The sequence below is a fragment of the Vipera ursinii genome (assembly GCF_947247035.1).
Source record: "Vipera ursinii genome assembly, chromosome: 6".
NCBI classification, from domain to species: domain Eukaryota; kingdom Metazoa; phylum Chordata; class Lepidosauria; order Squamata; family Viperidae; genus Vipera; species Vipera ursinii.
Genome location: NC_139515.1, coordinates 12,510,162 through 12,535,579, shown reverse-complemented (window position 1 = coordinate 12,535,579; position 25,418 = coordinate 12,510,162). Strand labels below are relative to the sequence as shown.

Sequence of the window (25,418 nt, the reverse complement as noted above, 5' to 3'; positions counted from 1 at the left end):
GCTCTGGGTAAAAAAATCAATTATCTTTGGCCAGTTCTCCAAGTCTGAATAAAATAACTTCATATTAGAATTGTCAGTCTTTTCCCAAAAGAACAGTTTTTCAGGAAATTTTCAGCTTTTGCTCTGTCTTACCACTTACTCATATTATTGGACAGATTACATTTTCTTAGGGTTCTCTAGATCAGGGATCCCCAATCCCCGGTCCATGGACCAGTACCGGTCTGTGGCATGCCAGTAACCAGTCCACACAAACAAGGAAAACCCCATCCGTGGGATGCAGGCAGCACACAAAACCACACCCTCCGGTCCACGGAAAAACCTCTCTACACAGAACCGGTCCCTGGTTGAATTAAAATACCGTACTGAGAAAAATGCTAGTGAGTTCCTTCCTCTTTTTTTTAAGTGGGTACAAAATTCCCCCTTCAGTGGAAAGATCTGTTAAGGATTGTTTGGCCTATGCCAGACAGACTGTTTGTCAAAAGCATTATTTGCAGAGTGAGCATCGCTTCCAGATAGGAAATTTCATTTTTGCCCTTTTATCCTTTCCTTTCCCGGAAAGGGAGATGATAAGAAAAATCCCTGTTGAATTTGCGGACAATAGACCTGTGTCACCTTTGGCTTGGGGGGGGTCTCTCAAAAGCACCAGTTGCTTTTTTTTAAAATGGAAAAAGAATTAGAAAAGATTATGAACCAAGCAGGATCAAAGATATGTAACACAAGTAAATGACTTAACATACAAGTAGTAAAATTCAAGGAAGCAAACATGGGATCTGGAATGCCAGGAAGATTAGGTTTTTTAGCTTATTATTAAGTTACTCATTTATGTTTCTCATCAGTTATTTTAAATGAAAACATCACCGTTTAACTTAAAAACACTCGATTTACACAATATAAATCACTAACCAGTTTGGTCTAGCACCAGGCTAGAAACCAAGAGATGATAAATTCTTGTCCTACTTTGGTATGAAAGCCAGCTGGATGACTTTGGACCAGGGGTCTTCAAACTTGTCTCTTTTATGACTTGTGGACTTCAATTCCCAGAATTCCTTAGCCAGCATGCCTGGCTAAGGAATTCTGGGCGTTGAAGTCCACAAGTCATAAAAGGGCCAAGTTTGAAGACCCCTGCTTTGGACTAATCACTCTCTCAGCCTAGTCCACCTCATAGGGTTATTGTTGTGGGGAAAACAGGAGGAATAAGCTTGGACATATTCACCACCTTATATTATTTATAAAATAAATAACTAGAAGCATAGTCTATATAATAAATTAGGTCAGCATTAGAAATCAAATGCTTTGAGTATTCAAATCATTCCATCTGCGCATAGCTGTGTCTGTAGGATACATTAAAAAAAAGGCAAGATGGTGGCCATAATGAGGTCAAAGCTGTACCTGTTTTTTATGTGTGATGACACAGAGCCTTGGCCCCTCTGTTGTGGCCACCATCTTGACTTTTTTTTTGAATGTATCTTACAGACACCCCTTACAAAAACATGCTAAAGTAAGAAATAACTTGGCACTATTATTTCCTTCCCCACCCCCCCTTTCCTTATGTCAAATGGGATTTGTTTTATTTGTGCCGATATAGTGCAGGTAAGCAGCAAACCTGTCTGAAATGAAACATTAAGCAGGTATGGATATGGTTAAAACCTGGGCAGAATATCACTGGGAAATTTTAGGGTAGAAGACTAAAAGAAAAAAGAAATCTCAGCTGAAAATCCATCCTAGAAGAAAGAAGCTCAAATCACTTCTGTAGCAGTGTCCCAAGAGCTGTATGAGTTCATGAACTCCTGAGAGTTGAGCTTAGACTAAACAAGCTTTACATTAAAAAAAACCACAAACCAACCACCTTTATTTAAATCAATATAGATGTTTTTTCTTCAGCATTCCTCAAGTTATTAGCGCCGGGAGTTTGCACAATTCTGCCTGACATTGTGAATCCCTTCTTTTTGACACATCAGGAATTTTAAACCAATGTTTTCCTACAGGTGAAACTTTAATAAATAATAATCTGTTCAGTCTGCAAGAGGCTTGGGCCTCAGGAAAGGATTCCAAAGAACAATAAGTGGAAGTGTTTTGATCCAGTGGAATGTTTCAAAGATATAACAAAAAAGATGGAGTAGCAAAAATGTTAAGAATGTTTTGGAATGTTTTTATTGAGATATTGTTCAAACTTAAAAGTACGGTAACGGAATAGGTTTCTCAAGGCTTTGTGTTGTTTACTTTTTTCGGCCATTCTTTTAGCTCTTTTCTCCAAAGTGCCATGTTAGTGGGACCTCATAAAAGATTATAGTTGAAATAAATGCTTCTTTTCAAAGAAGGTCTCATCTTATGACTGTTGATAATATGAAAATTTTGGACATGTCTATAAAATTGTCCATGGTATTATACCTTGGTGTTTGCAAATACAATTCAGCATTATTTAGTGTTACCCTTGATTTTTTTTTTAAATTGTCATGGTAAATACTTTCTTTGCACAAAATTGAAGCGCTTGCATTTTAAAACAAAACAAAGATCTAAAGGAGCTGAATGCAGATGTTTTCCTTATACTTCCCTTATCTTGAATACCGTATGTGGGCAGTTGCGTTGACAGGTTCATCCTTGTGAGAAAAGATTGCAGAATTGTGCAAGGACGGGAATATTTATTTTGACTTCCTTAATTATGACTTGCTTCCTCTGTAACGGTTCGGTGTTTAATAGCACCAAAAACGTACCCTTAAGATCCTTCCTTTTAACATTTTTTGTGAGGCTGTGGTGCTTAATCAGCATTTTAGGAATAATTGGAGGACTGGGTGGGTATTCCTTAGCTGAAAGTGGTAGAGTTAGACCGCTTTGTCAAAATTAAGCTCTAAGGCAGGGGTCTTCAAACTTGGCCCTTTTATGACTTGTGGACTTCAACTCCCAGAATTCCTCAGCCAGCATGCTGGCTTAAACTTAAGGCAGTGTTCTCAGCCTTGGGAAGTTTAAGAGGTGTGGACTACAGCTCCAAGGGTTCTGGGAGATGTAGTCCAGACCTCTCAACCTTCATAAAGTACAGGTAGTCCTCAACTTATGACCACAATTGAGCCCAAAATTTATGTTGTTAAGACATTTGTTAAGTGAGTTTTGCCTCATGAGTTTTGCCTCATATGATTACCTTTCTTGCCACAGTTGTTAAATGAATCATTGTAGTTGTTACATAAATCTGGCCTCCCCATTGACTTTACTTGTCTGAAAGTTGCAAAAGCTGGTCACATGACCCTGGGATACTGCAGCCGTCATAAATATGAACCAGTTGCCAAGCATCCAAATTTTGACCACGTGACCATGGGGCTGCTGCAATGGTCTTAGGTGTGAACAACGGTCATAAGTCACTTTTTTCAGTGCTGTTTTAACTTTGAACGGTCACTGAACAAACTGTTGCAAGTGAAGGACTTCCTGTAGACAAACCCTTCTATAAAGCATGACACAGAAAGAACTGTGGGAAAAGGTCTCTTAATAAATACCCTATTTTTCCGTGTAGAAGACACTATTTTTTCCTGCAAACACCCTGTTCAAAAATCAGGTGTGTCTTATACAACTGCAGCGTCTTATACACGAAAAAATAATGGTAACCTCCGCAGCCCAGGGTATGCCTGTGTGGGTTCTTTACATGCCGCTGTCATGCTGCCTGGTGCAGGATGATATCGCTGGCCCGAGATGCCGCCTGGATGGGGAGTGTTATGTATTCGGTCCTTGAAGGCATTAAGCGAGACGAAGTGTTCAAACAGCAACAAGTTTATTCTCAGTCAGAACATAACAACAGAAGCCCGCTAATAGCTGCTGTGCAGCTATTTATACGGTTGGCCTCTAGGCGGCGACCAATAGATTTAAAGTAGCAGTTTCCCGCCCAAAACCTACTTAACAGACTGGAGACAACAAGTCTAGCTCAGCCCAGCAATTGTTACATAACATACAAAAGTAGGTCAGCCATTAAGCAAACAGGTAGACACAAAACAAGTGATTTAAACATATAAGGCCAATACATTACAGGGAGAAAGCCGGCCCGAGATGCTGCCTGGTGCTGGAGGATCACGCTGTCCCAAGGATGCCGCCGGTCCCACTGAAGCTGCCTTCTATGACCCATTTTTCACCGGCGCAGCTCGGGCTTAAGCCACAATAGGCCCTGGGAAGCCGCCTCAGTACAGTGATTGACGGCTGAGGGGGTGGGCGGGACTAAGCCCGCAGAGCGCCATCTGATTGGAGGAAGTTGCCTCCCTTGTGTGATGGCACAGCCACTTGTTTTACTGCCACTAAAGATGTGGTTTGTTTAATATTTAAAATGTTGATTTCTGAATGTTTGTTTAGAAAATTGGGGGCCATCTTATACAAGGGTGCATCTTATAGACGGAAAAATATGGTAGCTTTTTACTTCACAGTCCAGCCTTGAAATATTCAATATTTACCAGTAGAACCAACTGTTTGCATTTCCATTCCACACTATTCAATAAGCAGTGCCATTTTTGATAGTTTGGACTTCTTGATTAGTAGGAGTAGTTTTATTTATTGAGCATGAACAAATAAATGCAGTCCAAGGAATAAAACAATTGGTGCAATCATTTATTAGATTATATACTTACAGCCGTTTGTTCAGTAATTGTTCAAAGTTACAGTGGCACTGAAAAAAGGGACTTATGACCATTTTTCAAACTTACGACCATGGTCATGTGGTCAAAATTTGTGTGCTTGACATCTGGCATTTATTTATAACGGTTGCATAGTCCTGGGGGGTCATTTGATCACCATTTATAATCTTTCCAGCCGGTTTTCCAACAAAGTTAATAGGAAAAGCTAGATTCGCTTAACTACCGCATCATCAACTTAAAACCTGCAGCAATTTGCTTAACAACTGTGGCAAAAAATGTGGTAAAATGGTGCAAAATTCACTTAACAACTGCCTTGCTTAGCAACAAAAAATTGATCTCAGTTATTGTAAGTCAAGGACTGTCTGTAATTAGAACAGCAAAATACAAAGTTCTTAACAAAAAGATGAATATATTTTCAAAAACAACAGGTGAAAATTATACAAAGTCTACAATTTATAGTATTAATGAATTTTAAACTGATATAATGTGTCATAGAGTCATAGTCATAAAAGAACTGTAATTCAACTTTGCTCTTTTGGAGCAGCAGTATCCAGGATGGCCACCAGGGGCAGACTGTTCTACTTGTTTGGCTCAAATAACAGAATCTTGAAAACTTGACAATGTCTATATATCAAAGAAAATCAAGGAATGGCAATCTTGAGTTTCTTTCTAATTGATTTCCCGGGTTTTAAAACAGACTTTTGTAGCTCTGACTGCAGAGTTTCTTCAAGACTTACCCCAGCTGATTGTTGTGGGGGGATAAAACTGGGGGAGGCTGACTTGTCCATACCAGTAAACCAGTAAAATGTAAACTAGCAGGCCTTGTTTTGCCGCAATGAAATATTATTTTGTAAGATTTTAGAAAGTTAAGTGGTTCAAAGAATTTTTCTTAGTCAGGAACTGGATTAGAGTAGAGCTGAGCAGTTTACTTACTGGCTGGCCACAATCAACCAGTTGGTTGTCTAACCAACAGTTATCTGGAAGTAGTTGTACAAATAAGGCACATGAGGAAGAGAAGAGTTGAGGCCGCTGTGTGGTTTCTTCTGTTTTATCGTCTTCTGGGTTTTTTTTCTCTTTTATCATCTTCTGCCTGATCTTCCTGCAGAGTCATTTGTGTAAGTGGGAGGGTTTTGTTCTTAAGATTTCCAAATAATTGCTCTCCATTATTGCCAGCAATAGTGGGCTTTTGCAAATCCAGAACAGAAGCTGTTCTTGCACGTGTTTCTTTATCCTTGGAGGGATCGTCAGTTTAACAGTGAGTTGTTTGCTCCTCCTCTTCTGTTCCTTTTGCTTCAGAAGACAGTTAAACGCTTAATTTATCTAAGACTTACATCACAGAGAGGATACTAGAGTTAGTTAACACTGATTATTTAGCATTCCTCTGCTGACTTGTGCTCAGCCTGTAAGTTTGATTGGAGACATTTGCTTAGACAAAGTCTTATAGTCTTGACAGAAGAGCGATCTGTCCCAATTTGATCCCAGTCCTGTCTTGCTGAGAACAAAGGGCTGAGATAATTTAACAATGAAGATTGAGTTGGAACAGTCATTGCCAAATCCAGATGCAGTTTATCGTTCCCATCTGGGTTTTTTTAAAAAAATTCCCAGACTAGATTTGTGATCAGCCTTCCATCCAAATACCAATGTGGTTCAACTGTTTCTTGTTCCTCTACAGAAGCTGAGTATGCTTGTGTGTCTGATGCATGCAATTCTTTTTAAGATCAGAAAAGGTTGGCTACTTCATCTGATATTTTTTTGCTTCACAGGAACCCCAATAAAGATGGAATTGTTGTGTTTTAATCTAAGCCATGGCCAGGCAGTCTCTGAGAATTGGACATGTTTGGAAGAAAAAAAAATATCTAAGCGTTTCTCAACCTTAACTATTTTAAAACAGGTGGATTTCAACTGCCAGAATTCCCCATCCACTATGTGTTTTTAAGTCCAGCCATCAAGCCTCCATATATAGAGTTCAAGTTTCTTTTCTTTACCAAGGAAAATATGGGCAAGTTAATTTGAAAGTTTTGTTTCAGAAATTTGATTCTATGATGGTTCGTTGACAGAAGGAAGTCAAAGTTCAACATACGATTCTGAATCATTGGAAATACATGATCTTTTCTTATTCACCCTCAATGTAATATTTTTCAGTTTCTAGCCCAGAAGAATTTATAATTATGTTTTGTCAGAGGTGAAAAGAAGGAAATTAGCATAGCAAGCAAGAGGAATGAATACAGACAGAGAAGGTTTATGTATTTAGGTTTATTACGATAACGATGATAGTACTAAAATTACTTTTGAAAATATTTTAGCAGGTAGTTAAGTGAAGGTGGCCACCATTTATTCAATTCACTCAAGGTCCTCAAAGGAAATCAATGACTGCCGTTAGCAATCCAGCGAGACACCCAGAATTCACAGAAGTTCCAAGTTAAAGCACTATAAGCATGTTTCATCAACATCATCATCATCATCCTGTTAGCCATTGTCTATCCACTGCAGGATGAAGGCCGCTTCCACATGTTTCCAACCTATCCTGTCCTGAGCTTTCTTTTGCCAATTGGGCCCACAGTACTTGCTGATGTCATCAATCCATCTTATTTTAAGTCTCTTTCGTGGACACTTTTCATCAAGCGGGATTCATTCTATGATGTTTTGGTCCACTTGATCATGTTTATTTACACAAATGTCAATGTTAATAATCCTGAAAGAGATAACAGAGAAATTTCTGACAAGGCTAATTGTTTGGCTTTATTTCTTGCTTGTCAGTAGCCATGCCACTTGTGATAAGTTGAAATTTCTAAATAGCCAATTCTTGCTTATTCCGGTGAAAATGTTTGAAATGGAGAATACATCAGAAAAACGACAGTAAAAAGAATGATGCTGGTTCCTATTTGCAGAGTTGTCACTGTTAAAATAGCAAAGTTCAGTGCTTTGATTTTCCATAAATCAAACACTTTGTTTGCATCATGTGTTACTTTTTTTTTAAAAAAAGGGTTGTTTATACTTAGCATTCTAACTGATGGTAAAACAGAGATCTTTTTAAGGTGGTAAGTTCGCCATCCCAGCTTGATTTACTCAGAGAGCAGCACTCGTGTCCCATAATTAGCTGCTCTATTCAGTGGCTTGACAACAGCTGCTGTTTTTCAATACTGTGAAGTTCAGATCTTAGACCAGAAATAACTGCAGCTAAAATTAAATAGTACTTATCATCTAGCTTCTTTGAATATCCAGATTACCATTCAGAGAAACTCATTTGTAGAGACAATGTAGAAAACAGCTGCACTTTATTTTCAGGGACTATTGACTTCTAACTGCTAGATTTTTAGATTGCTTTGCAAGGGAACTTGTCCTTGTTTGCATAAGATAATGTTGTATTCTATGACTTTTTGGAGGGGCGGAAAGGACAGTTAGATTTCGAAGGTGAGTAGATAACTTAGTGTTCTGTGTTTCTGTCTGTGCTTCCTGAAAAATCTTCTCTTTACGATAATGTGCTGCAAAGCATTATGGAGCATTATATACATTTAAGTGGTATTGTTGTAATGATGATGCTGATGCATGAACAGTACAGAACAGAATAACAGTTGGAAGGAACCTTGGAGGTCTTCTAGTCCAGCCCCCTGCTCAGGCAGAAATATACCTATACCATTTCAGACAGATGGTTGTCTCTTCTTAAAAACCTCCAGTGATGGAGCACTCACAACCTCTGGTGAGTGTTGGCAGGTTGTTCCACTGATTAATTGTTCTAACTGTTAGGAAGTTTCTCTTTAGTTCTAGGTTGCTTCTCTCCTTGACTAGTTTCCATCCGTTGCTTCTTGTCCTGCCTTCAGGTGCTTTGGAAAATAGCTTGACTCCCTCTTCTTTGTGGCAGCTCCTGAGATATTGGAACACTGCTATCATGTCCCCCCTCGTCCTTCTCTTCGTTAAAATAGACATACCCAATTCCAGTAACCATTCCTTATATGTTTTAGCCTCCAGTCCCCTAATCATCTTTGTTGCTCTTCTCCGTACCCTTTCTAGAGTCTCGACATCTTTTTTACATCGTGGTGACCAAAACTGGATGCAGTATTCCAAGTGTGGCCTTACCAAGGCATTGTAAAGTGGCATTAACATTTGATGTGATCTTGATTCTATTCCTCTGTTAATGCAGCCTAGCACTGTGTTAGCTTTTTTGGCAGTGGTAGCACACTGCTGGCTCATATTTAAATGATTGTCCAATAGGACTCCAAGATCCCTCTCACAGTTACTACTATTGAGCAAGGTACCACCTATACTATACGTGTGCTTTTGGTTTTTCTTCCCTAATTGTAGTACCTTACTTTTTTCATCACTGAAATTTCATTTTGTTAGATGTGATGAAGTGGTGAAGACAAATATCTTTTTATTTCTCCACTAGGTATCCTGCTCTTCTTAAGAGTTCCAGGATGTTTGACAGGGTTAAAAGGACCAAAATCTACTGGTAGGAAATCTGATACATAATCCCTAGAGATTAATGGATCAAGATGGTCTCATCATGAGTTGTCACTGGAACTCCACTGGCTTTGCATGCCCTTTTATCAATTCCTGAAGATACCAGCAGGAGTTTTTCATACGTGCCATGCACTGACAGTCTTGTAACCCTCTTTGTGATCTTAAGCTCAGTTTGAGGCCCTGAGAAATGCCAGTTGCCTTTTGTAGAAATGCCCCCTAACTGCCTACTGGGTGCAACTGTGACATATTTTCCTGTTTCCCTGGGGTATCGTGTTTTGATGGGTCTGGTATCTTCCATTGTCGTGGGCATTTGATGAGCAGTGGGTTAATCTCCTCCAAGGATTGAGAGCCAGAAGCCCCTGTTCACACTCAGAGAGAGTGGCAGCTGTTTAGCTCCTGGGTAAAGCATCCATTCTTCTTGAATTTCACTCAGTCTTGCCAGGGTATCTTCTTTTACACCCCTCACCTCTGCATGTCAAACACAAGGCCCGGGGGCCAGATCCGGCCCACGAAGTGGTTTCATGCGGCCCGTGAAGCCATCCTGGAAACAGTTTTGAGGTCGCGGCGAAAGGACCGGATCGCTGTTAAGTTTGTATTCTAGTCTAGCTTGTTCTGTCAGCGTTGGTGAGGAGATCAAATCCACCAGCAGGGCAAGCCACCAGAATATATACTGACAGCAAACCGCACTCCTTACTTGCACTGAGGATGTTACCTAGTTTGGGTAATGAAACGTCTGCAAGAAAACAAGCAAGCTCAAGAGAACAGCAAGGACCCCTCACTTCAACCCTGAGCTACACATATTCTCTTTTATTTGTAGAGGACACAGAACGGCCCCCACTGCCTTGGCCCTGGCCCAGAGACCCTCCTTCTGCCAGAGACCCTCAGATCTGTCCCACTCCTGCCCAGGCCCCCATAGGCACCCTTGATGCGAACAATGTAGAGTTGGCCATGCCCACTCAGTAGGCCATATAAATTAAATAAATAAATAAATAAATAAATACGCACTCTAGCCACGCCCACCCAGTAGGCCATGCCCACCCTGGCCATACCCACCCGGCCCCCTGAGGGCAACCACAATGCTGATGCAGCCCTCAATGAAATTGAGTTTGACACCCCTGTGCCACTGCTTCTGGAACCACTGTGACCAAATCAATCCAGTTTTGCTGGTCAGTTTCTGCCCTTTGAGCTGGCAAAACTGCCTTTCGGAAGGAGGCAACCTTAATGCTACCGGATGCTAGTAAGGCACCTCGGCTCTGTAAAAAAAGCAAGAAAACAGGAGGCAGGAAAAGATATGAGTGAGTGCCTGCTTCTGTGTGGGTTAGCTGCGCGAGGGAGATCTTGAAGATACCTGGGCCTTTTTCTGCTAGCATAAGGCCTGGTCTTTGCCATGCTAGGCAGATGTGCAAATGGCTTGTTGAGGAGAAAGCCTTCTTGCATTTCTTTGCCTCCCCCACGTCTCCCAGCTCACTCTAGGACAATAACAAGAAGAGGATAGTTGTGTTGTGATTTATTTTTAGTTCCACATTCTTGATTCGGCTTCCGAGCGTGGAGATTGCATTGGGAAATGCTGGGTGCTGCTGTTTACACCGTGCAGAGGCAACAATTGGCTGAAAGTGTATCATTATAAGCGATGTTGATCATCATTTGAAGTGATATAATGATGCACTGTTATAGTACCTCAATATGGACTATGGTCAGCTGTTTCTAAGTTGTAACTGGAACTGTGCAATTTGAATTCCAAGAAAGTGCTGGAAATCTTATCACGGTTTTTTACCTGCAAAAAAAGCATTAATGGCAACTGAGGTGTTTTTTTTTGTAATATCAGGTCATTCAAATGTCTTGGACCACAGTTCCTATTATCCCCCTCTCACGTGGCTAGTGTCTGTGCAGGATGTGATATTACAGTCTAAATCAATATTTCTCAACCTGGGCAGCTTTAAGAGGTGTGGACTTCAACTCCTAGAATTCCTCAGCCCAGGACAATTCTGGGAGTTGAAGTCCACACCTGTTAAAGTTGTCAAGGCTGAGAAACTCTAGCCTAAGATTATTTGAAGGGTGGTGCTAGGCTGGAGAAGGTGTCTACCGAACGAATTAAGCCTACATAATCATAATTGGTTGGAAAGAAGGAAATCCTTGGTAAGTACTACAGTAAAATTGGGAAGTTAAAACGGGTACCTGGATTAAGGTAGGGAATTCAAAAAAATCGAGAAGGCACTGCCGCTGTGTGATTTAAGTGTCACCTCTTTTTTTTTACATGCATTGTGGCCAAAACGCTGCCTTTTTTCGATCTCCCTTCCACCAAAGGATGCCTCTGCTGCAGAATCTAGCCAGAGAGCAAAGCCAATGATGCAGGGAAGTGACTCTTTCTGAAGAAAATTGCTGAGGATAGCCTGGAGGTGGCAGGGCTGGAATCAAAAGGATTCAAGCAGGATGGAAAAACAGTCCACCTTTGTTCACTGTTTGAGAGTTGGCCTCCTTCAGTGTAGTTTTATTGTCCGGAATGCAATAGTTGCTGCTTTAGCAAAAAGCAGAAAGGTCCATTTTATTCAAGGCCCCTGGTTTTTATTTAATCTGGCATCTTGTTTTGAGGCTGAGCAAGTTGAAAAGCCGTTGCAACCAACAGGACTGACTCCGTTGGTCTCTTGTCTTATTCTTGAAGAATCCAGAAATGCTTCATATCCAGCACCAGTTTGAAACTGGCTCACGTCTTGAAGAGTCGTTGGAAAACCTGCTGTTCAATCATTGGATACTAATTTCTGGGAGACCTTTCTTTGGCATTTACAGCATGGCTGCTCCACTTGTGTTTTACTAATTACAATTCTCAACCATTTAGCATTTGAGACTCTTATATTGTTAATAGTCTTTAGCTCTTAAAATTGTTTGAGTAACAAAATAAAAGACTAGGGTGTGGCTTATTCAGAATAGAATAGGAAATTAGAATAGAATAGAATAGAATAGAATAGAATAGAATAGAATAGAATAGAATAGAATAGAATAGAATAGAATGCAATGGAATATTGAATGGAATGGAATGGAGTTGAGTAGAGTAGAGTAGAGTAGAGTAGAGTAGAGTAGAATAGAATGCAATGGAATAATGAATGGAATAATGAATGGAATGGAATAGAATAGAATAGAATAGAATAGAATAGAATAGAATAGAATAGAATAGAATAGAATAGAATAGAATAGAATAGAATGCAATGGAATAATGAATGGACTGGAGTGGAGTGGAGTGGAGTGGAGTGGAGTGGAGTGGAGTGGAGTGGAGTAGAGTAGAGTAGAGTAGAGTAGAGTAGAGTAGAGTAGAGTAGAGTAGAGTAGAGTAGAGTAGAATTAGACCTTGGAGGTCTTCTAGTCCAGCCCCTGCTCAGACAGGAAACCCTATACCAATTCAGACAAGTGGTTGTTCAGTCTCTTCTTAAAAACTTCCAGTATTAGAACACACACAACCTCTGGAGGCAAGTTGTTCCACTGATTAATTGTTCTAACTGTCAGGAAATTTCTTCTTAGTTCTTCCATTGTGTTTCAGCAAAAACAGAGGAAGATACAAGAAATTAAAACAAATATTATTTTAATAACTTGGAGGAATAAAGCAGACTGCTTAATATACCTACCCCTTTTCTTATGCTGCTCACTTACATGCTTAGTTTGTAGTTTAAATTTTGCTCTTGTTTCATAGTTATAAAGACACTAAGAATTTTATGTGACTTGGAAGTAGAATGATTATTTAGTATCCTATGACTATCACTGAGTGTTGTATGTGATGATTTATGATGATTGTGTTTCATGATTATGATCATGATTTACCCCTTGTTACTTGTATGTACGTTGAGAGCTTTTGCACCGGAGACAAATTCCTTGTGTGTCCAATCACACTTGGCCAATAAAGAATTCTGTTCTATTCTAGCAATGTTCAGTTCTCTCCAACAGATGAGAGCATAATGATTTACGTTTGATTTACCTCTCTGAATATATTATCTGAATTAGTTACAGTCACTTGAGGAAGAATGAAAAGAGGTAAAATAAAAATGGAAAAGACTCTTCAAAAATTGCAGATCGTGGAATAGTTACGGAGTACAGCTACCCTAAAAGGTGGGGGTGTTTAGCATAACTTTAGTCAGACCATTCAATCCAAGCAAAGAAAAATGCATTCAATAAAGCATTAGGCTCCTGGTAGAAGTGAATCAAATTTTAAGCTATATACCATTATGAAGTATTTTGGGCCTCTCCATTCTTTCAGTGTCTGATCTGCAAGAAGAAGGCAAAAATGCTATCAATGCACCAATGTCCCCTGCTACAACTGATCTTCATCCAGAAGATACATTACTAGGTATGTATGAATGCAACATCACAGACTTACGATGTGAACAAAAGAGTTTTGTTTTCTGTGTGGACCAATGATGTGATGCTCCTGGATCTTCTCTCTAGCTGAATTTTTGTTAAACAACATAAGATTTCTGAACTAAAATTAACAATTCATTAATGTAAGAACTGATGTATTCATATATGCTTCCCCCCCCCCACACATGCAATCCAAAATTATTTTTTTATTGCTGACCTTACCCAGATCTGGAACAAAGATCATCTGAATTAGAGCTAGCCAAAGTTGAAATTATTTTCAAAATTTGTGAGTTTCGTACCACTTTCTTTGGATTTAGATTAAGTACTTTCTGAGCCTAATCCAGTAATTAATCCTGAGTAAAAATGCAAGCTAGCATCTATTATAGAAGTATGACTAGAGAAAGAGGATGAATTTTTATTCTCTCTTTGCTTCCTCCCTCCATTGCCTTTGGAAAACTCCTGTTTGAGAGCTACAAGGGTCAGGTCTTTTGCAAGCAAACCAGGGTTAGATATCACGTGCTCTGAAAGCCCGGTTCACCGACATGTCCTGTTCACCAACACAGTGTAACCCTTCATGCAGTGCCTTTTTCAATCAATCAATTAGAATAGAACTGGAAGGGACCTTAGAGGTTCAACCTCCTGCTCAAGGAGGAGACCATATACCTGTGGTGGCGAACCTATGGCACGCATGCCACAGGTGGCACCCAGAGCCCTCTCTGTGGGCACACATGCCATCACCCCAATCCTAGGCCTTTAGCTGGGTTTTATAAAACCTTGTTGCTTTCGGTTGCAAAAAAAAAAAGAGGTTCTATCAATCGATTTCAACTTCTCGCCGGAAAAAAAAAGATCTCGCAAAGGTGGGATTGATTGAACTTTTTAGTCCCACCCAGGCTGCCATTACCACAACTACGCCCACCCAATGGGCCACGCCCACCCGGCACCCAACGATACATAAGTGGGTTTTGAGTTGCAGTTTGGGCACTCGGTCTCTAAAAGGTTCGCCATCACTGCCCTATACCATTTCAGACAGGTGGCTGTCCACTCTTCTTAAAAAACCTCCAGTGATGAAGCACCTACAACTTCTGAAGAGAAGCTGTTTCACTGGTTAATTATTCTGTTGTTCTGTTAGGAAGTGTCTCCTTAATTCCAGGTTGCTTCTCTCTTTGACTAGTTTTCACCCATTGTTTCTTGTCCTACCTTCAGATATTTTGGACATTAGGTTGAACCCCCCCTCTTCTTTGTGGCAGCCCCTCAAATACTGGAATATTGCAATCGTGTCACCCCATGTCCTTCTATTCTCTAGAATATCCATACCCAATTTAGATAATTGGATTCCTTTTCAGGTTTATGAGATAACTAGTTTTTGCCATTTATAAATCAGATGGCAGCTGATATCTTGTAATAGCAATTTCTGAAACAGTGTGCTTGTGTTTGTGCCACGATGGCTTTAATGAAGAGCTTCTTTTTGAAATTGCCAGAGGAAAATGAAGAACGTACCATGATAGATCCCACTTCAAAGGAGGATGCCAAGTTTAAAGAACTTATCAAGGTGAGGAATGCTTCAACGCAGAGGTTTGCCTTTCTTTGATGTAGTTTACCTCAAAATGAAAGTGTTTTGATGTTGCATTTCTGGTAGCACAGAAAAATGATTGTTAGAAAATGTCTCCCTAGAAAATACATTTGGAGAAACTATCACAGGAGAAGCTATATAGTAATAAATTATCACTATATAGTAATAAATTCTAGGCAATAAATCCACTGTATTTCTTGTCCCCATTTTTATCTAAGAAGGAAGCTTAGTATGATATATTAAAAAGAAAAAAGAAAAATCATGACCGTGTCTTAAAGAATGAACAGTAGGACTAAAATCCGACAGGCAAGAAATCCTTGATTCAAAAACTTAAGTTAAAAATATTGTCTGATTTGGCATGTTAGTATTTTCAGAAATGCCACCTTTATTATTTCTGCCTCCTTCTCTTAATATTGGGAAGAGATGAGATGTGGTAGATCTTCACCTGTATTTATTTGTGGAGAGGTTTAAGAAATTGAATTGTTGTAGAAGGCATACTACATTATGTTTATTGTGCCAATGTTGGAAATGTTGTACTTTCTTCTCTGTTGATTTACAGAGCAAATTGTAGGTTGGTGTATTGCAGAGGAAATCTCACTTGGTTGCGGGGCAGCCCAGCAAGAAAATCTTATGCATACAGAATGCTGAGTGGGGAAATAATGGACATATCAAGTAGATAGATGTTTGGATGAAAAATGCCGTTAAAAAATGATAGCCATCTTCCGGGATGACAATGATATGTTTTGCTAGTCAGTCCAGGAAAATGGATTGAAGTTTTAACAACCACGGTGTCCAAAGGATGTGATCAAAATCTGCAAGATTGTGGATGTGAAATCCTATTTGAAGCCTCACTTTTTTTGTACCAAGAGGCAGAGCTTTAGTTGTGAAGCTGTACCCACCCACTTCCAAAGCAGACGCCACCTGGGCACCCCTACTTAAGCACATCAGCGTTCTGCCCACATTTAGATTGCTCTGTACATTCCTTGATATAATTTCTTTTGTGCAGAAGCATCACTCAAATAATTGTCAATTGACCCATCACAAGACCCTCACTTGACACACCCACACCTGAAGCCCTTACAAACAGAAGAACACTGACACTGACATCCCTTAAAACTCCGTTGAAGATGTTACCTAGCCTGGCAACAAAACATTCGGATACTAACCCACCATCTCGGAGAATGAACCTTCACCCTCAATAATTGTCATTTTATTTATTTATTTATTAAATTTATGTGCCACCCCACCCGTCTTCTCCAAAGATGACTGTGGATGGCTTACAAACATTAAAAGTACTACACATTAAAATAATAAAGAAAAAATATTAGTAATAAATAAAAAGATGCAGAGAAGGGGAAGAGGAACATGAAGCATATGAGGAGGTATCTCAATAAGTTACAATATTTCAGGATGTTTTTTTCTTAGATCATACCTGATAAAAATGCAGTTTCATTTCAAATGTAAAGTCCATTTTTCCCCTTTATAATATGTATAACATATTAGGGTTAGGGTTAGGGCTAAGGTTACCTTTGTTTATGACATTTCCAGCAATTACTATATGATTTTATCTCTAGATATTATTATTGATGAATTTGTATACCATCTGTAGAACATTTTTGAAATTTTCTACTAAACTGTAACTTGACATAAGTGTTTCAGACTTAGTTCATAATTTTTCCCATTACCATTCTTAAAGTGCACAAAACCTTTTTAAAATTTTATTTATTTGCAAAAATAAAAAAGGAAGGATTTATATCAATATTAATCTTACATAGGCTTAGTGCTATTTATTTACATCAGTATTATGTAATTTATCAGTTTAGATTAGTTAGTCTGACTTTATGAGACAATTAAACAGTAAAAGGTTACAAAATAATATAAACACATCATATTTCTAAATAGTGTTGTGCCTATTAAAAGCAATACAGGTAGTCCTTGGCTTGCAACCACAATTGAGACTAACATTTCTGCTGTTAAGTGAGAAATTTGTTAAGTGAGCTTTGTCCCCATTTGATGACCTTTCTTGCCACAATTGTGAAGTAAATTACTACAGTTGTTAAGTTAATAACCCGGTTGTTAAGTGAATCTGGCTTCCCCATTGACTTTGCTTGTCAGAAGGTCGCAAAAGGGGATCCATGAACTTGGGACACAGCAACGGTCATAAATATGAGTCAGTTGCCAAGCATCTGAATTTTGGCATGTGTTCTTTTTTTTTAATAAATTTTATTGATTTTCTAATATTCCATTCACATATTTGAAAAGTAACGTGGTGGCAGGGTAGTAGTAATTCAATTACATACAGATATCATTAGTACAGATTTCAGATTGCTACCATAAACGTTTCCTGTCTTATTTGTAAATTAAAGGACAAGTTTTATCTTACCAATCACATAGAAAATAACTTTCTTACATATATCCATAGTTTTTAGTTTACACATATTCTAGTGGTTTTAACATACAATCTTTTAGACAATCAATGATCTAATAGATTTTTCAGTTTTAATTTCCACTAACCTTTAGATTTAACGTTTGATATTTATCGTTCCCGAGATTTTTAATATACTCCCAATTCATCTATCACCATTCCTCACAAAACCTAGTATTCAAAATAGACATCCCGTCTACTTAACTTCTCACCCGCTATGTCAACAAATTAAGGATACAATATGATATCCTTCCTTTTTGCTAGTTTTCAGTTTTTTTTAAGTAGTAATCAAAATTTCTTTTTATTTCAGTATTTAATACTGAATTTTGACATGTGTTCATGGGGATGCTACAACGGTGGTAAGTCTGAGAAATGGTCATAAATCACTTTTAACTGAACAGTCATTAAATGAACTGCTGCAAGTTGAGGGCTAGCCATATTCAGTTGCTTTCCTCACAGTGTTATTTAGATGACTTGAATATTTTTTTTCCTCTTTCCTCATTGTACAGGTCTTGATTGACTGGATAAATGACGTCCTGGTTGAAGAAAGGATAATTGTCAAACAGCTTGAAGAAGACGTCTATGACGGGCAAGTGCTACAGAAATTGCTAGGTGAGGTATTATGTGTGAAAATGGTGGATAAGGAGTTGGCCTGGATTAAGCAAACTCAGGCTTAAATTTTGACATAATTGTGTTCCTATATGAAATGGCCTTTGGCAATGATCATGTTGAATCCAAGCTTGAAGGAGGGGCAGGGACTTTGCCAAGGGAAGACAACCTTGGCTCTTTTATGACTCGTGGACTTCAACTCCCAGAATTCCTGAGCCAGCATGGCTCAGCTTGGAAACCTCTCCCTTTCCCCTCAGCGTGGCTGGTTCAGGAATTCTGGGAGTTGAAGTCCACGAGTCATAAAAGAGCCAAGGTTGCCTACCCCTGGACTTGGCAAACAAGCTTAGTCACCTGCTAGGTCCTTTTAAGGCAAAGAGGCCACATCAATGAATGAATAACCATATTAGCTCAGGGACTGGTTATTTTACTTTCCTATATGTATACTGTATCTTATGGCACAAATTTATGCAAAAATCAGCATAAACGTCCACTTAAAGCAAACCATAAAGTTGAGAGACTTTGTTCTGGAAAGATTTAAGCTTTTGTAACATGTGGAATATTCTCAGAATGAAGCTATGTAGGAAGATAAAAGCACAAAGTGGTTCTTGAAACGAGATGGTTCCCATGTGAACTGGATGGGGTGTTGGCACTCAAGTGTAAAATTAGCAGAAGGTGTGCAAAGAGAGAGAAGAGAACCAAGTTGTCATTGGCTAAATCTTGTTGGAGGAGAATTGTAGTTTGTTTATTTGTTTATTTAGCGTATGGCATATCATATAAGGAGTAGCAATATATATTAACATTTCGCCTAGATCAGGGGTCAGCAACCTGAAACAGTGAAAGAGACACTTGGAACCGGTTCCCTCACAAAAGGAAAAACTGGGAGCCGCAAAAAATGTGTACGCATGTTTAGTTTAGTTTAGTTTAGTTTTATTTAATTTATATACCGCCCTTCTCCTTGTTGGGGACTCAGGGCGGTTCACAGGGCATATGTAAAAAAGACAATACAAAAATTAAAAAAAAGATTAAACCCATGCCCAGTTAAAAACAGTGAACAAGTCTAAAACAACTATTAAAACCCATCCCCGTCAGGCCAGACCAGCTATTTCGAATAGGTGGGTCTTCAGGTCACGACGGAAAGTTCGGAGGTCTGGTGCCATCCGGAGCTCCACCGGCAGTTGGTTCCATAATGCCGGAGCGCCCACAGAGAAGGCTCTCCCCCTGGGGGTCACCAGTCGGCATTCCCTGACTGGCGGCACCCTGAGGAGGCCCTCTCTGTGGGAACGCACAGGGCGGAGGGGAGTTGACGCCGGCAGCAGGTGGTCCCTGAGGTATCCCGGACCCATGCCATGTAGGGACTTAAAGATCGTTACCAAAACCTTGAACCTCACCCGAAAGACAACTGGTAACCAATGCAGCTCGCGGAGCAAAGGTGTAACATGGGAGTACCGGGAAACTCCCAAGACAACTCTCGCGGCCGCATTCTGTACCAGTTGGAGCATCCGAGTGGTCTTCAAGGGAAGCCCCATGTAGAGAGCATTACAGTAGTCAAGGCGAGAGGTCACGAGCGCATGAGTGACCGTACACAGGGCATCCCGGTTCAGATAGGGCCGCAACTGGCGCACCAGGCGAACCTGGGCGAAAGCCCCCCTAGTCACGGCCACTATATGATCTTCCAGGGTAAGCCGTGAATCTAGGAGGACTCCCAAGTTGCGAGCCCTATCCACGGGGGGTAAGAGCTCACCCCCCCATAGAAAGAGATGGAACATTTTGAATGTCCCGGGATGCCGGAATGTACAGCCACTCAGTCTTGTCAGGGTTGAGTTGAAGTCTGTTCCTCCCCATCTGTTGTGACTCAGGGCCAGCCTGTGGGTCCGACAGCCGGCTCCGATGTATCGGATGACTCAGATGAGGGGGAGGGAAACGAACCGGCTGATGATGGTTTGAAGGCTTTGCAGAGCCCTCAGCCGGGGACCTCTTCTCAGCTGCGTGAGCCCGAGAGTGCGGAGGAAGATGACCCACAGCTGGCCCTGTTCAAGGATGCCCGACGCAAGAGGCAGTCGAGCAGGAACAAACAAAGAAAGGCTGTGGGACTCCTCGGGAGGAGGCACAGGGAGACCACGCCCTGAGCTCTCTATAAAAGGAGTGTTTGGGGAGGGGCTGGTTGCTGAAAGCAACTTTTCCGCTTGAGAAGACAAGCTCTTGTGTTTTTGTTAACTGCGTAATTAAATCTTGGCAGATGCCTTTTAGCCTTGGACGCTCTCCAGTCTCTTCTTTCTGAATAGGGGTTTGCCTTACTACAAGGCCAGAAGAGGGCTGGTTCAGAACAGTTTGCTTTCAGCCAACCACCCCTTATTACTACGATGGAGCAGCTTCTTGCCGAGAATGCCCAGCTCACCCAGCAACTCACTTTGCTGGCAGCTCAGGTGGCTCAACTGCAAGCTCAGGTACATGCTGCACCCCCACCCAGGAGGAAATGTCAGATAGCTATGCCGGATAAATTTGCTGGTACTCCAGAACTGTTTCCTGCCTTCTTGGGACAATGCCAGCTTTTTATCAGCGTGAGAGCAGCTGATTTCCCCACTGACCGAGATAAGGTGGGATTCGTGTTGAGCCTCCTGTCGGGAGATGCAGCTCGTTGGGGCACGCCTCTGTTGGCACAGCCTAGCCCTTTGTTGGATAACTTTGGGGGGTTTTGTGACCATATGCGCCTCATGTACGAGGACCCGATTAAGGCGCAGACTGCCACCCGACGCCTGAAAGCTTTGAGGCAGGGTCAGCGCCCTCTACAGGCCTATATCAGCGATTTCCGGCTGCTTAGCCAGGATTCCGCCTGGAATGAGGCTGCGCTCGTGGATGCCTTTCAGGATGGCTTGTCAGAGGAGATGTTGGATGAGCTGGCCCGCGTGGACATTCCCTCAGATCTGAATGGGCTGATCCATCTTTGTCTGCGGATCGATGCCCGGCTGCAGCAGCGAAAGAGTCGCCGTGCCACCCCACAGACCCCTGCCGCCCCTGTTGTGCGTGAGCCCCCAGTCCAGAGGGAGGAGCCAATGGAGCTGGGTGCCGCCAGGTCCCGTCTATCGGTGACGGAAATGGACAGACGACGATCGGAGGGGTTGTGTTTTTACTGTGGGGACCCTGGACATTTGGCTGCTTCTTGTCCAAAGAAGCGTCAGCGGGCATCAGTGACCAAGCCGGCCCCGAGAAAGTCCCCTGCTTTGCTGTCGGGAAACGGCCCGAGCCCGATCTAGACGGTGTGATAGATCGGACGACCCACCACGACCACGCCGAGCGACGCCATTCCGATGGTGCCTGTGAACCTCCACGGCATTTGATTTTGGAGGCACGACTGATCCTTCCTGGCAAGCCAGAGGGGATTCCGGTCCATGCCTTAATTGACTCTGGGGCTACCACTAACTTTATGGACTCGGCCTTCGTGGCCAAATGGGCTGTTCCTCAGTGTCCGGTGGATCCGCCCATGCTAGTGGAGACTATTGATGGACGAGTGCTCCTGTCCGGGCCTATTACGGCCGCCACGCAACCAGTGAGTATGGCTATCAGTTCCCATGTGGAGGCCATTCAGTTCTACATCACTTCGGATCTGCACTTCCCCGTGGTCCTGGGACTGGCGTGGCTCCGGGCGCATGATCCACAGATCTATTGGTCTCAGAACTTGGTCACCTTCCCAAGTTTGCAGTGCGTGGACCACACCTGTCATATCTGTGCCGGCCAGGTGGAGGGCTCCTCAGGAGTTTCTTTGCCTCCCGAACTGTCCGACTTTGCTGATGTGTTCAGCGAGTCAGAGGCGGACCAATTACCCCCGCACAGGCCCTATGACTGTTCCATTGATCTAGTTCCTGATGCGCCTCTCCCAGTGGGGCGTTTGTATTCCATGTCGGAGCCCGAGTTGGCTGCATTGCGGGACTTCCTGACAAAGAATTTGGCTCGTGGTTTCATCCGGCCCTCGTCCTCGCCAGTGTCTGCGCCCGTGCTCTTCGTCAAAAAGAAGTCGGGCGAGTTACGGCTCTGCTGTGACTACCGGAAACTCAACGCCATCACGGTGTGTAACCGCTACCCGCTGCCCCTCATCCCCGAGCTCTTGGACCGACTCCGGGAGGCTAAGATTTTCACGAAACTGGACCTGCGTGGAGCTTACAACCTCGTCAGGGTTCGGCCGGGTGATGAGTGGAAGACGGCGTTTGGTACTCGCTATGGACATATCGAGTACACGGTGATGCCGTTTGGCCTGACCAACGCCCCCGCTGTGTTTCAGCATTTTATGAACGACATCTTTCGAGATCTGTTGGACCAGTTTGTCGTGATTTACCTGGACGACATCCTGATTTACTCCCCGTCGCGTGAAGCGCATCATCAGCATCTCCGTCAGGTCCTGCAGCGCCTCCGGAAACATCGGCTGTTTGCCAAGTTGGAAAAGTGCCAGTTTTACCAGGTGACCATCGATTTCTTGGGTCACCGCATTTCTCCTGAGGGCATCGCCATGGAACCGAGTAAAGTTGAGTCGTTGCAGAGTTGGCAACCCCCACGTCGCGTGAAGGATGTTCAGCGACTTCTTGGATTTGCCAACTACTATCGAACATTCATTCCTGGCTTTGCTGCCTTGACAGCCCCCCTTACCCGGCTCCTGCAGAAGAAGACTCGGTTCCAGTGGAACGCCCCCGAACAACAGGCGTTCCAAGCTTTGAAGGACGCCTTCATGAAGGAGCCCATCTTGAAGCATCCTGACCCGCAACGGCCGTTTGTCGTGGAGGCGGACGCCTCCGACATTGCCATTGGGGCCGTGTTACTCCAGGCAGCGACGCCCAACGGTACCCTTTTCCCTTGCGCGTATCACTCTCGGAAATTGAACCCCTCGGAGCGCAACTATACCATCTGGGAGAAGGAGCTGCTGGCCATCAAGGCGGCGTTCGAGGCTTGGAGGCATCATCTGGAGGGGGCGCGGCATCAAATCGAGGTCCGGACGGACCACAAGAATCTGGAAAGCCTGCAGACCGCTCGGAATTTGAACCAACGCCAGATCCGGTGGTCCCTCTTCTTTGCGAGGTTTGACTTCCGGGTGCGGTACATACCAAGCGGGCACAACCAGAGAGCGGATGCTCTGTCCAGGAAGCCCGAGTACACCCGAGTGGAAGACAAGCTTCCGCCCAGGACAGTGATCCCCGTCGAGTCTTTTGCTGTGGTGCGGGAGCCGGTGGATATACGGGCTCGGATCCGGGAGGCGCAGCAGCAGGAGGCGTGGGTGGCTCAGCGGAAGGAAGAGGTGGGGCCAGATTCACCTTGGTCGGTCACGGATGGACTCCTGTATTATCGTGACTGGCTCTATGTTCCAGGAGGGCCACTCAGGGGACTCGTCCTCAGCCAATGTCATGATAACCCGGCTGCGGGGCATTTTGGCCTGTTCAAGACTCTGAACCTGGTCTCCCGTACCTTCTGGTGGCCCCGAGTCCGACACGATGTCCAGTCTTATGTCACCTCCTGCATCCCATGCAGGCAGGCCAAGTCAGCGACAGGGGCCCCGCCTGGTTTACTGCAGCCTTTGCCAACGCCCAAGAGACCCTGGGGGGCTGTGTCCATGGACTTTCTGACGGATCTACCTCCATCCTCCGGCTTCACGACAGTGTTTGTGGTGGTGGACATGTTGACCAAGATGGCGCACTTCATCCCCTGTCGCGGCTTACCGTCAGCTCGCGCCACTAGTCGCATGTTCATCCAACAGGTGTTCCGGCTGCACGGCCTTCCCGATAGGGTCGTCTCCGATAGGGGGGCCCAGTTTACAGCCCGCTTCTGGCAGGAGTTGATGCGGGCGTTGGACATTAAGGTTTGCCTCTCGTCCGCGCATCATCCTCAGACCGACGGGGGTACCGAGAAGGTCATCGGCATCTTAGAGCAGTATCTGCGCTGCTATGTTAACCTGCAGCAGGACAATTGGGTGGACTATTTGGCCATAGCCGAGTTTGCCTTTAACAACTCGCAGCACACCTCCACGCAGATGACACCGTTCCTGGCCAACGTGGGTTATCACCCCAGGTTTTTCCCCCTTTCTCCCGTGGACTCACCGGAGCCGGCAGCGAACGAATTCATGGCGGAATTACAGGCGATCCATCGGTTGGTGCGACGGCAGCTGGAGAAGGTCAAGGCCGACTACAAGAGGTTCGCCGATCGGTCGAGAAGGGATACGCCTCCATTATCGGTGGGGGATCGGGTCTGGCTGTCCACCAGAAACCTACCATCCACTCGGCCGGCGAGGAAGCTGGACCACCGTTACCTTGGACCGTTCCCAGTCGAGGCCGTCATCAACCCGGTCGCCTATCGTTTAACTCTGCCACGTTCCCTGCGCGTGCACCCCGTCTTCCATCGGTCCTTGTTGGTCCCCGAACAACCGGCTTGTCCACTTCGCCAAGCGGAACCTCCCCCATCAGGACCTCGTGATGGCGACAGCACCCCCGAGTACGAGGTCGCCAGCATCAGGGATTCCCGCTGGCTGAAAGGTCGCTTCCAGTACCTGATCGAGTGGAAAGGGTACGGGCCGGAGGACTTCACATGGGAAGACGCGACCGCCGTTCATGCCCCTGCGTTGGTGACTGCTTTTCACGAACAGTTCCCATCCCGACCGCATCCGGATCGGCAGACCCGGGGGAAGGGCCCTGCGGTGCGGGATAGTGTTGTGACTCAGGGCCAGCCTGTGGGTCCGACAGCCGGCTCCGATGTATCGGATGACTCAGATGAGGGGGAGGGAAACGAACCGGCTGATGATGGTTTGAAGGCTTTGCAGAGCCCTCAGCCGGGGACCTCTTCTCAGCTGCGTGAGCCCGAGAGTGCGGAGGAAGATGACCCACAGCTGGCCCTGTTCAAGGATGCCCGACGCAAGAGGCAGTCGAGCAGGAACAAACAAAGAAAGGCTGTGGGACTCCTCGGGAGGAGGCACAGGGAGACCACGCCCTGAGCTCTCTATAAAAGGAGTGTTTGGGGAGGGGCTGGTTGCTGAAAGCAACTTTTCCGCTTGAGAAGACAAGCTCTTGTGTTTTTGTTAACTGCGTAATTAAATCTTGGCAGATGCCTTTTAGCCTTGGACGCTCTCCAGTCTCTTCTTTCTGAATAGGGGTTTGCCTTACTACAAGGCCAGAAGAGGGCTGGTTCAGAACAGTTTGCTTTCAGCCAACCACCCCTTATTACTACGATGGAGCAGCTTCTTGCCGAGAATGCCCAGCTCACCCAGCAACTCACTTTGCTGGCAGCTCAGGTGGCTCAACTGCAAGCTCAGGTACATGCTGCACCCCCACCCAGGAGGAAATGTCAGATAGCTATGCCGGATAAATTTGCTGGTACTCCAGAACTGTTTCCTGCCTTCTTGGGACAATGCCAGCTTTTTATCAGCGTGAGAGCAGCTGATTTCCCC

At 43.6% G+C, this 25,418-nt stretch overlaps 1 protein-coding gene across 4 annotated transcripts in view; it reads left to right on the top strand.

Annotated features, from left to right (window-relative positions):
• Positions 1–25,418, top strand: part of PARVB (parvin beta) — a 70,673-nt gene that overhangs the window by 18,149 nt on the left and 27,106 nt on the right. For 2 of the 4 annotated variants that reach the window (XM_083366339.1, XM_083366337.1), the window contains exons 2-4: positions 13,300–13,389; positions 14,879–14,949; positions 17,905–18,007. In XM_083366339.1, coding sequence (XP_083222465.1) covers positions 13,300–13,389; positions 14,879–14,949; positions 17,905–18,007 — 264 coding nt within the window. Of the gene's footprint in view, positions 1–5,783; positions 5,857–7,857; positions 8,013–13,299; positions 13,390–14,878; positions 14,950–17,904; positions 18,008–25,418 lie in introns of those variants that run through there. The other 2 variants (XM_083366338.1, XM_083366340.1) reach the window with 2 other exon arrangements.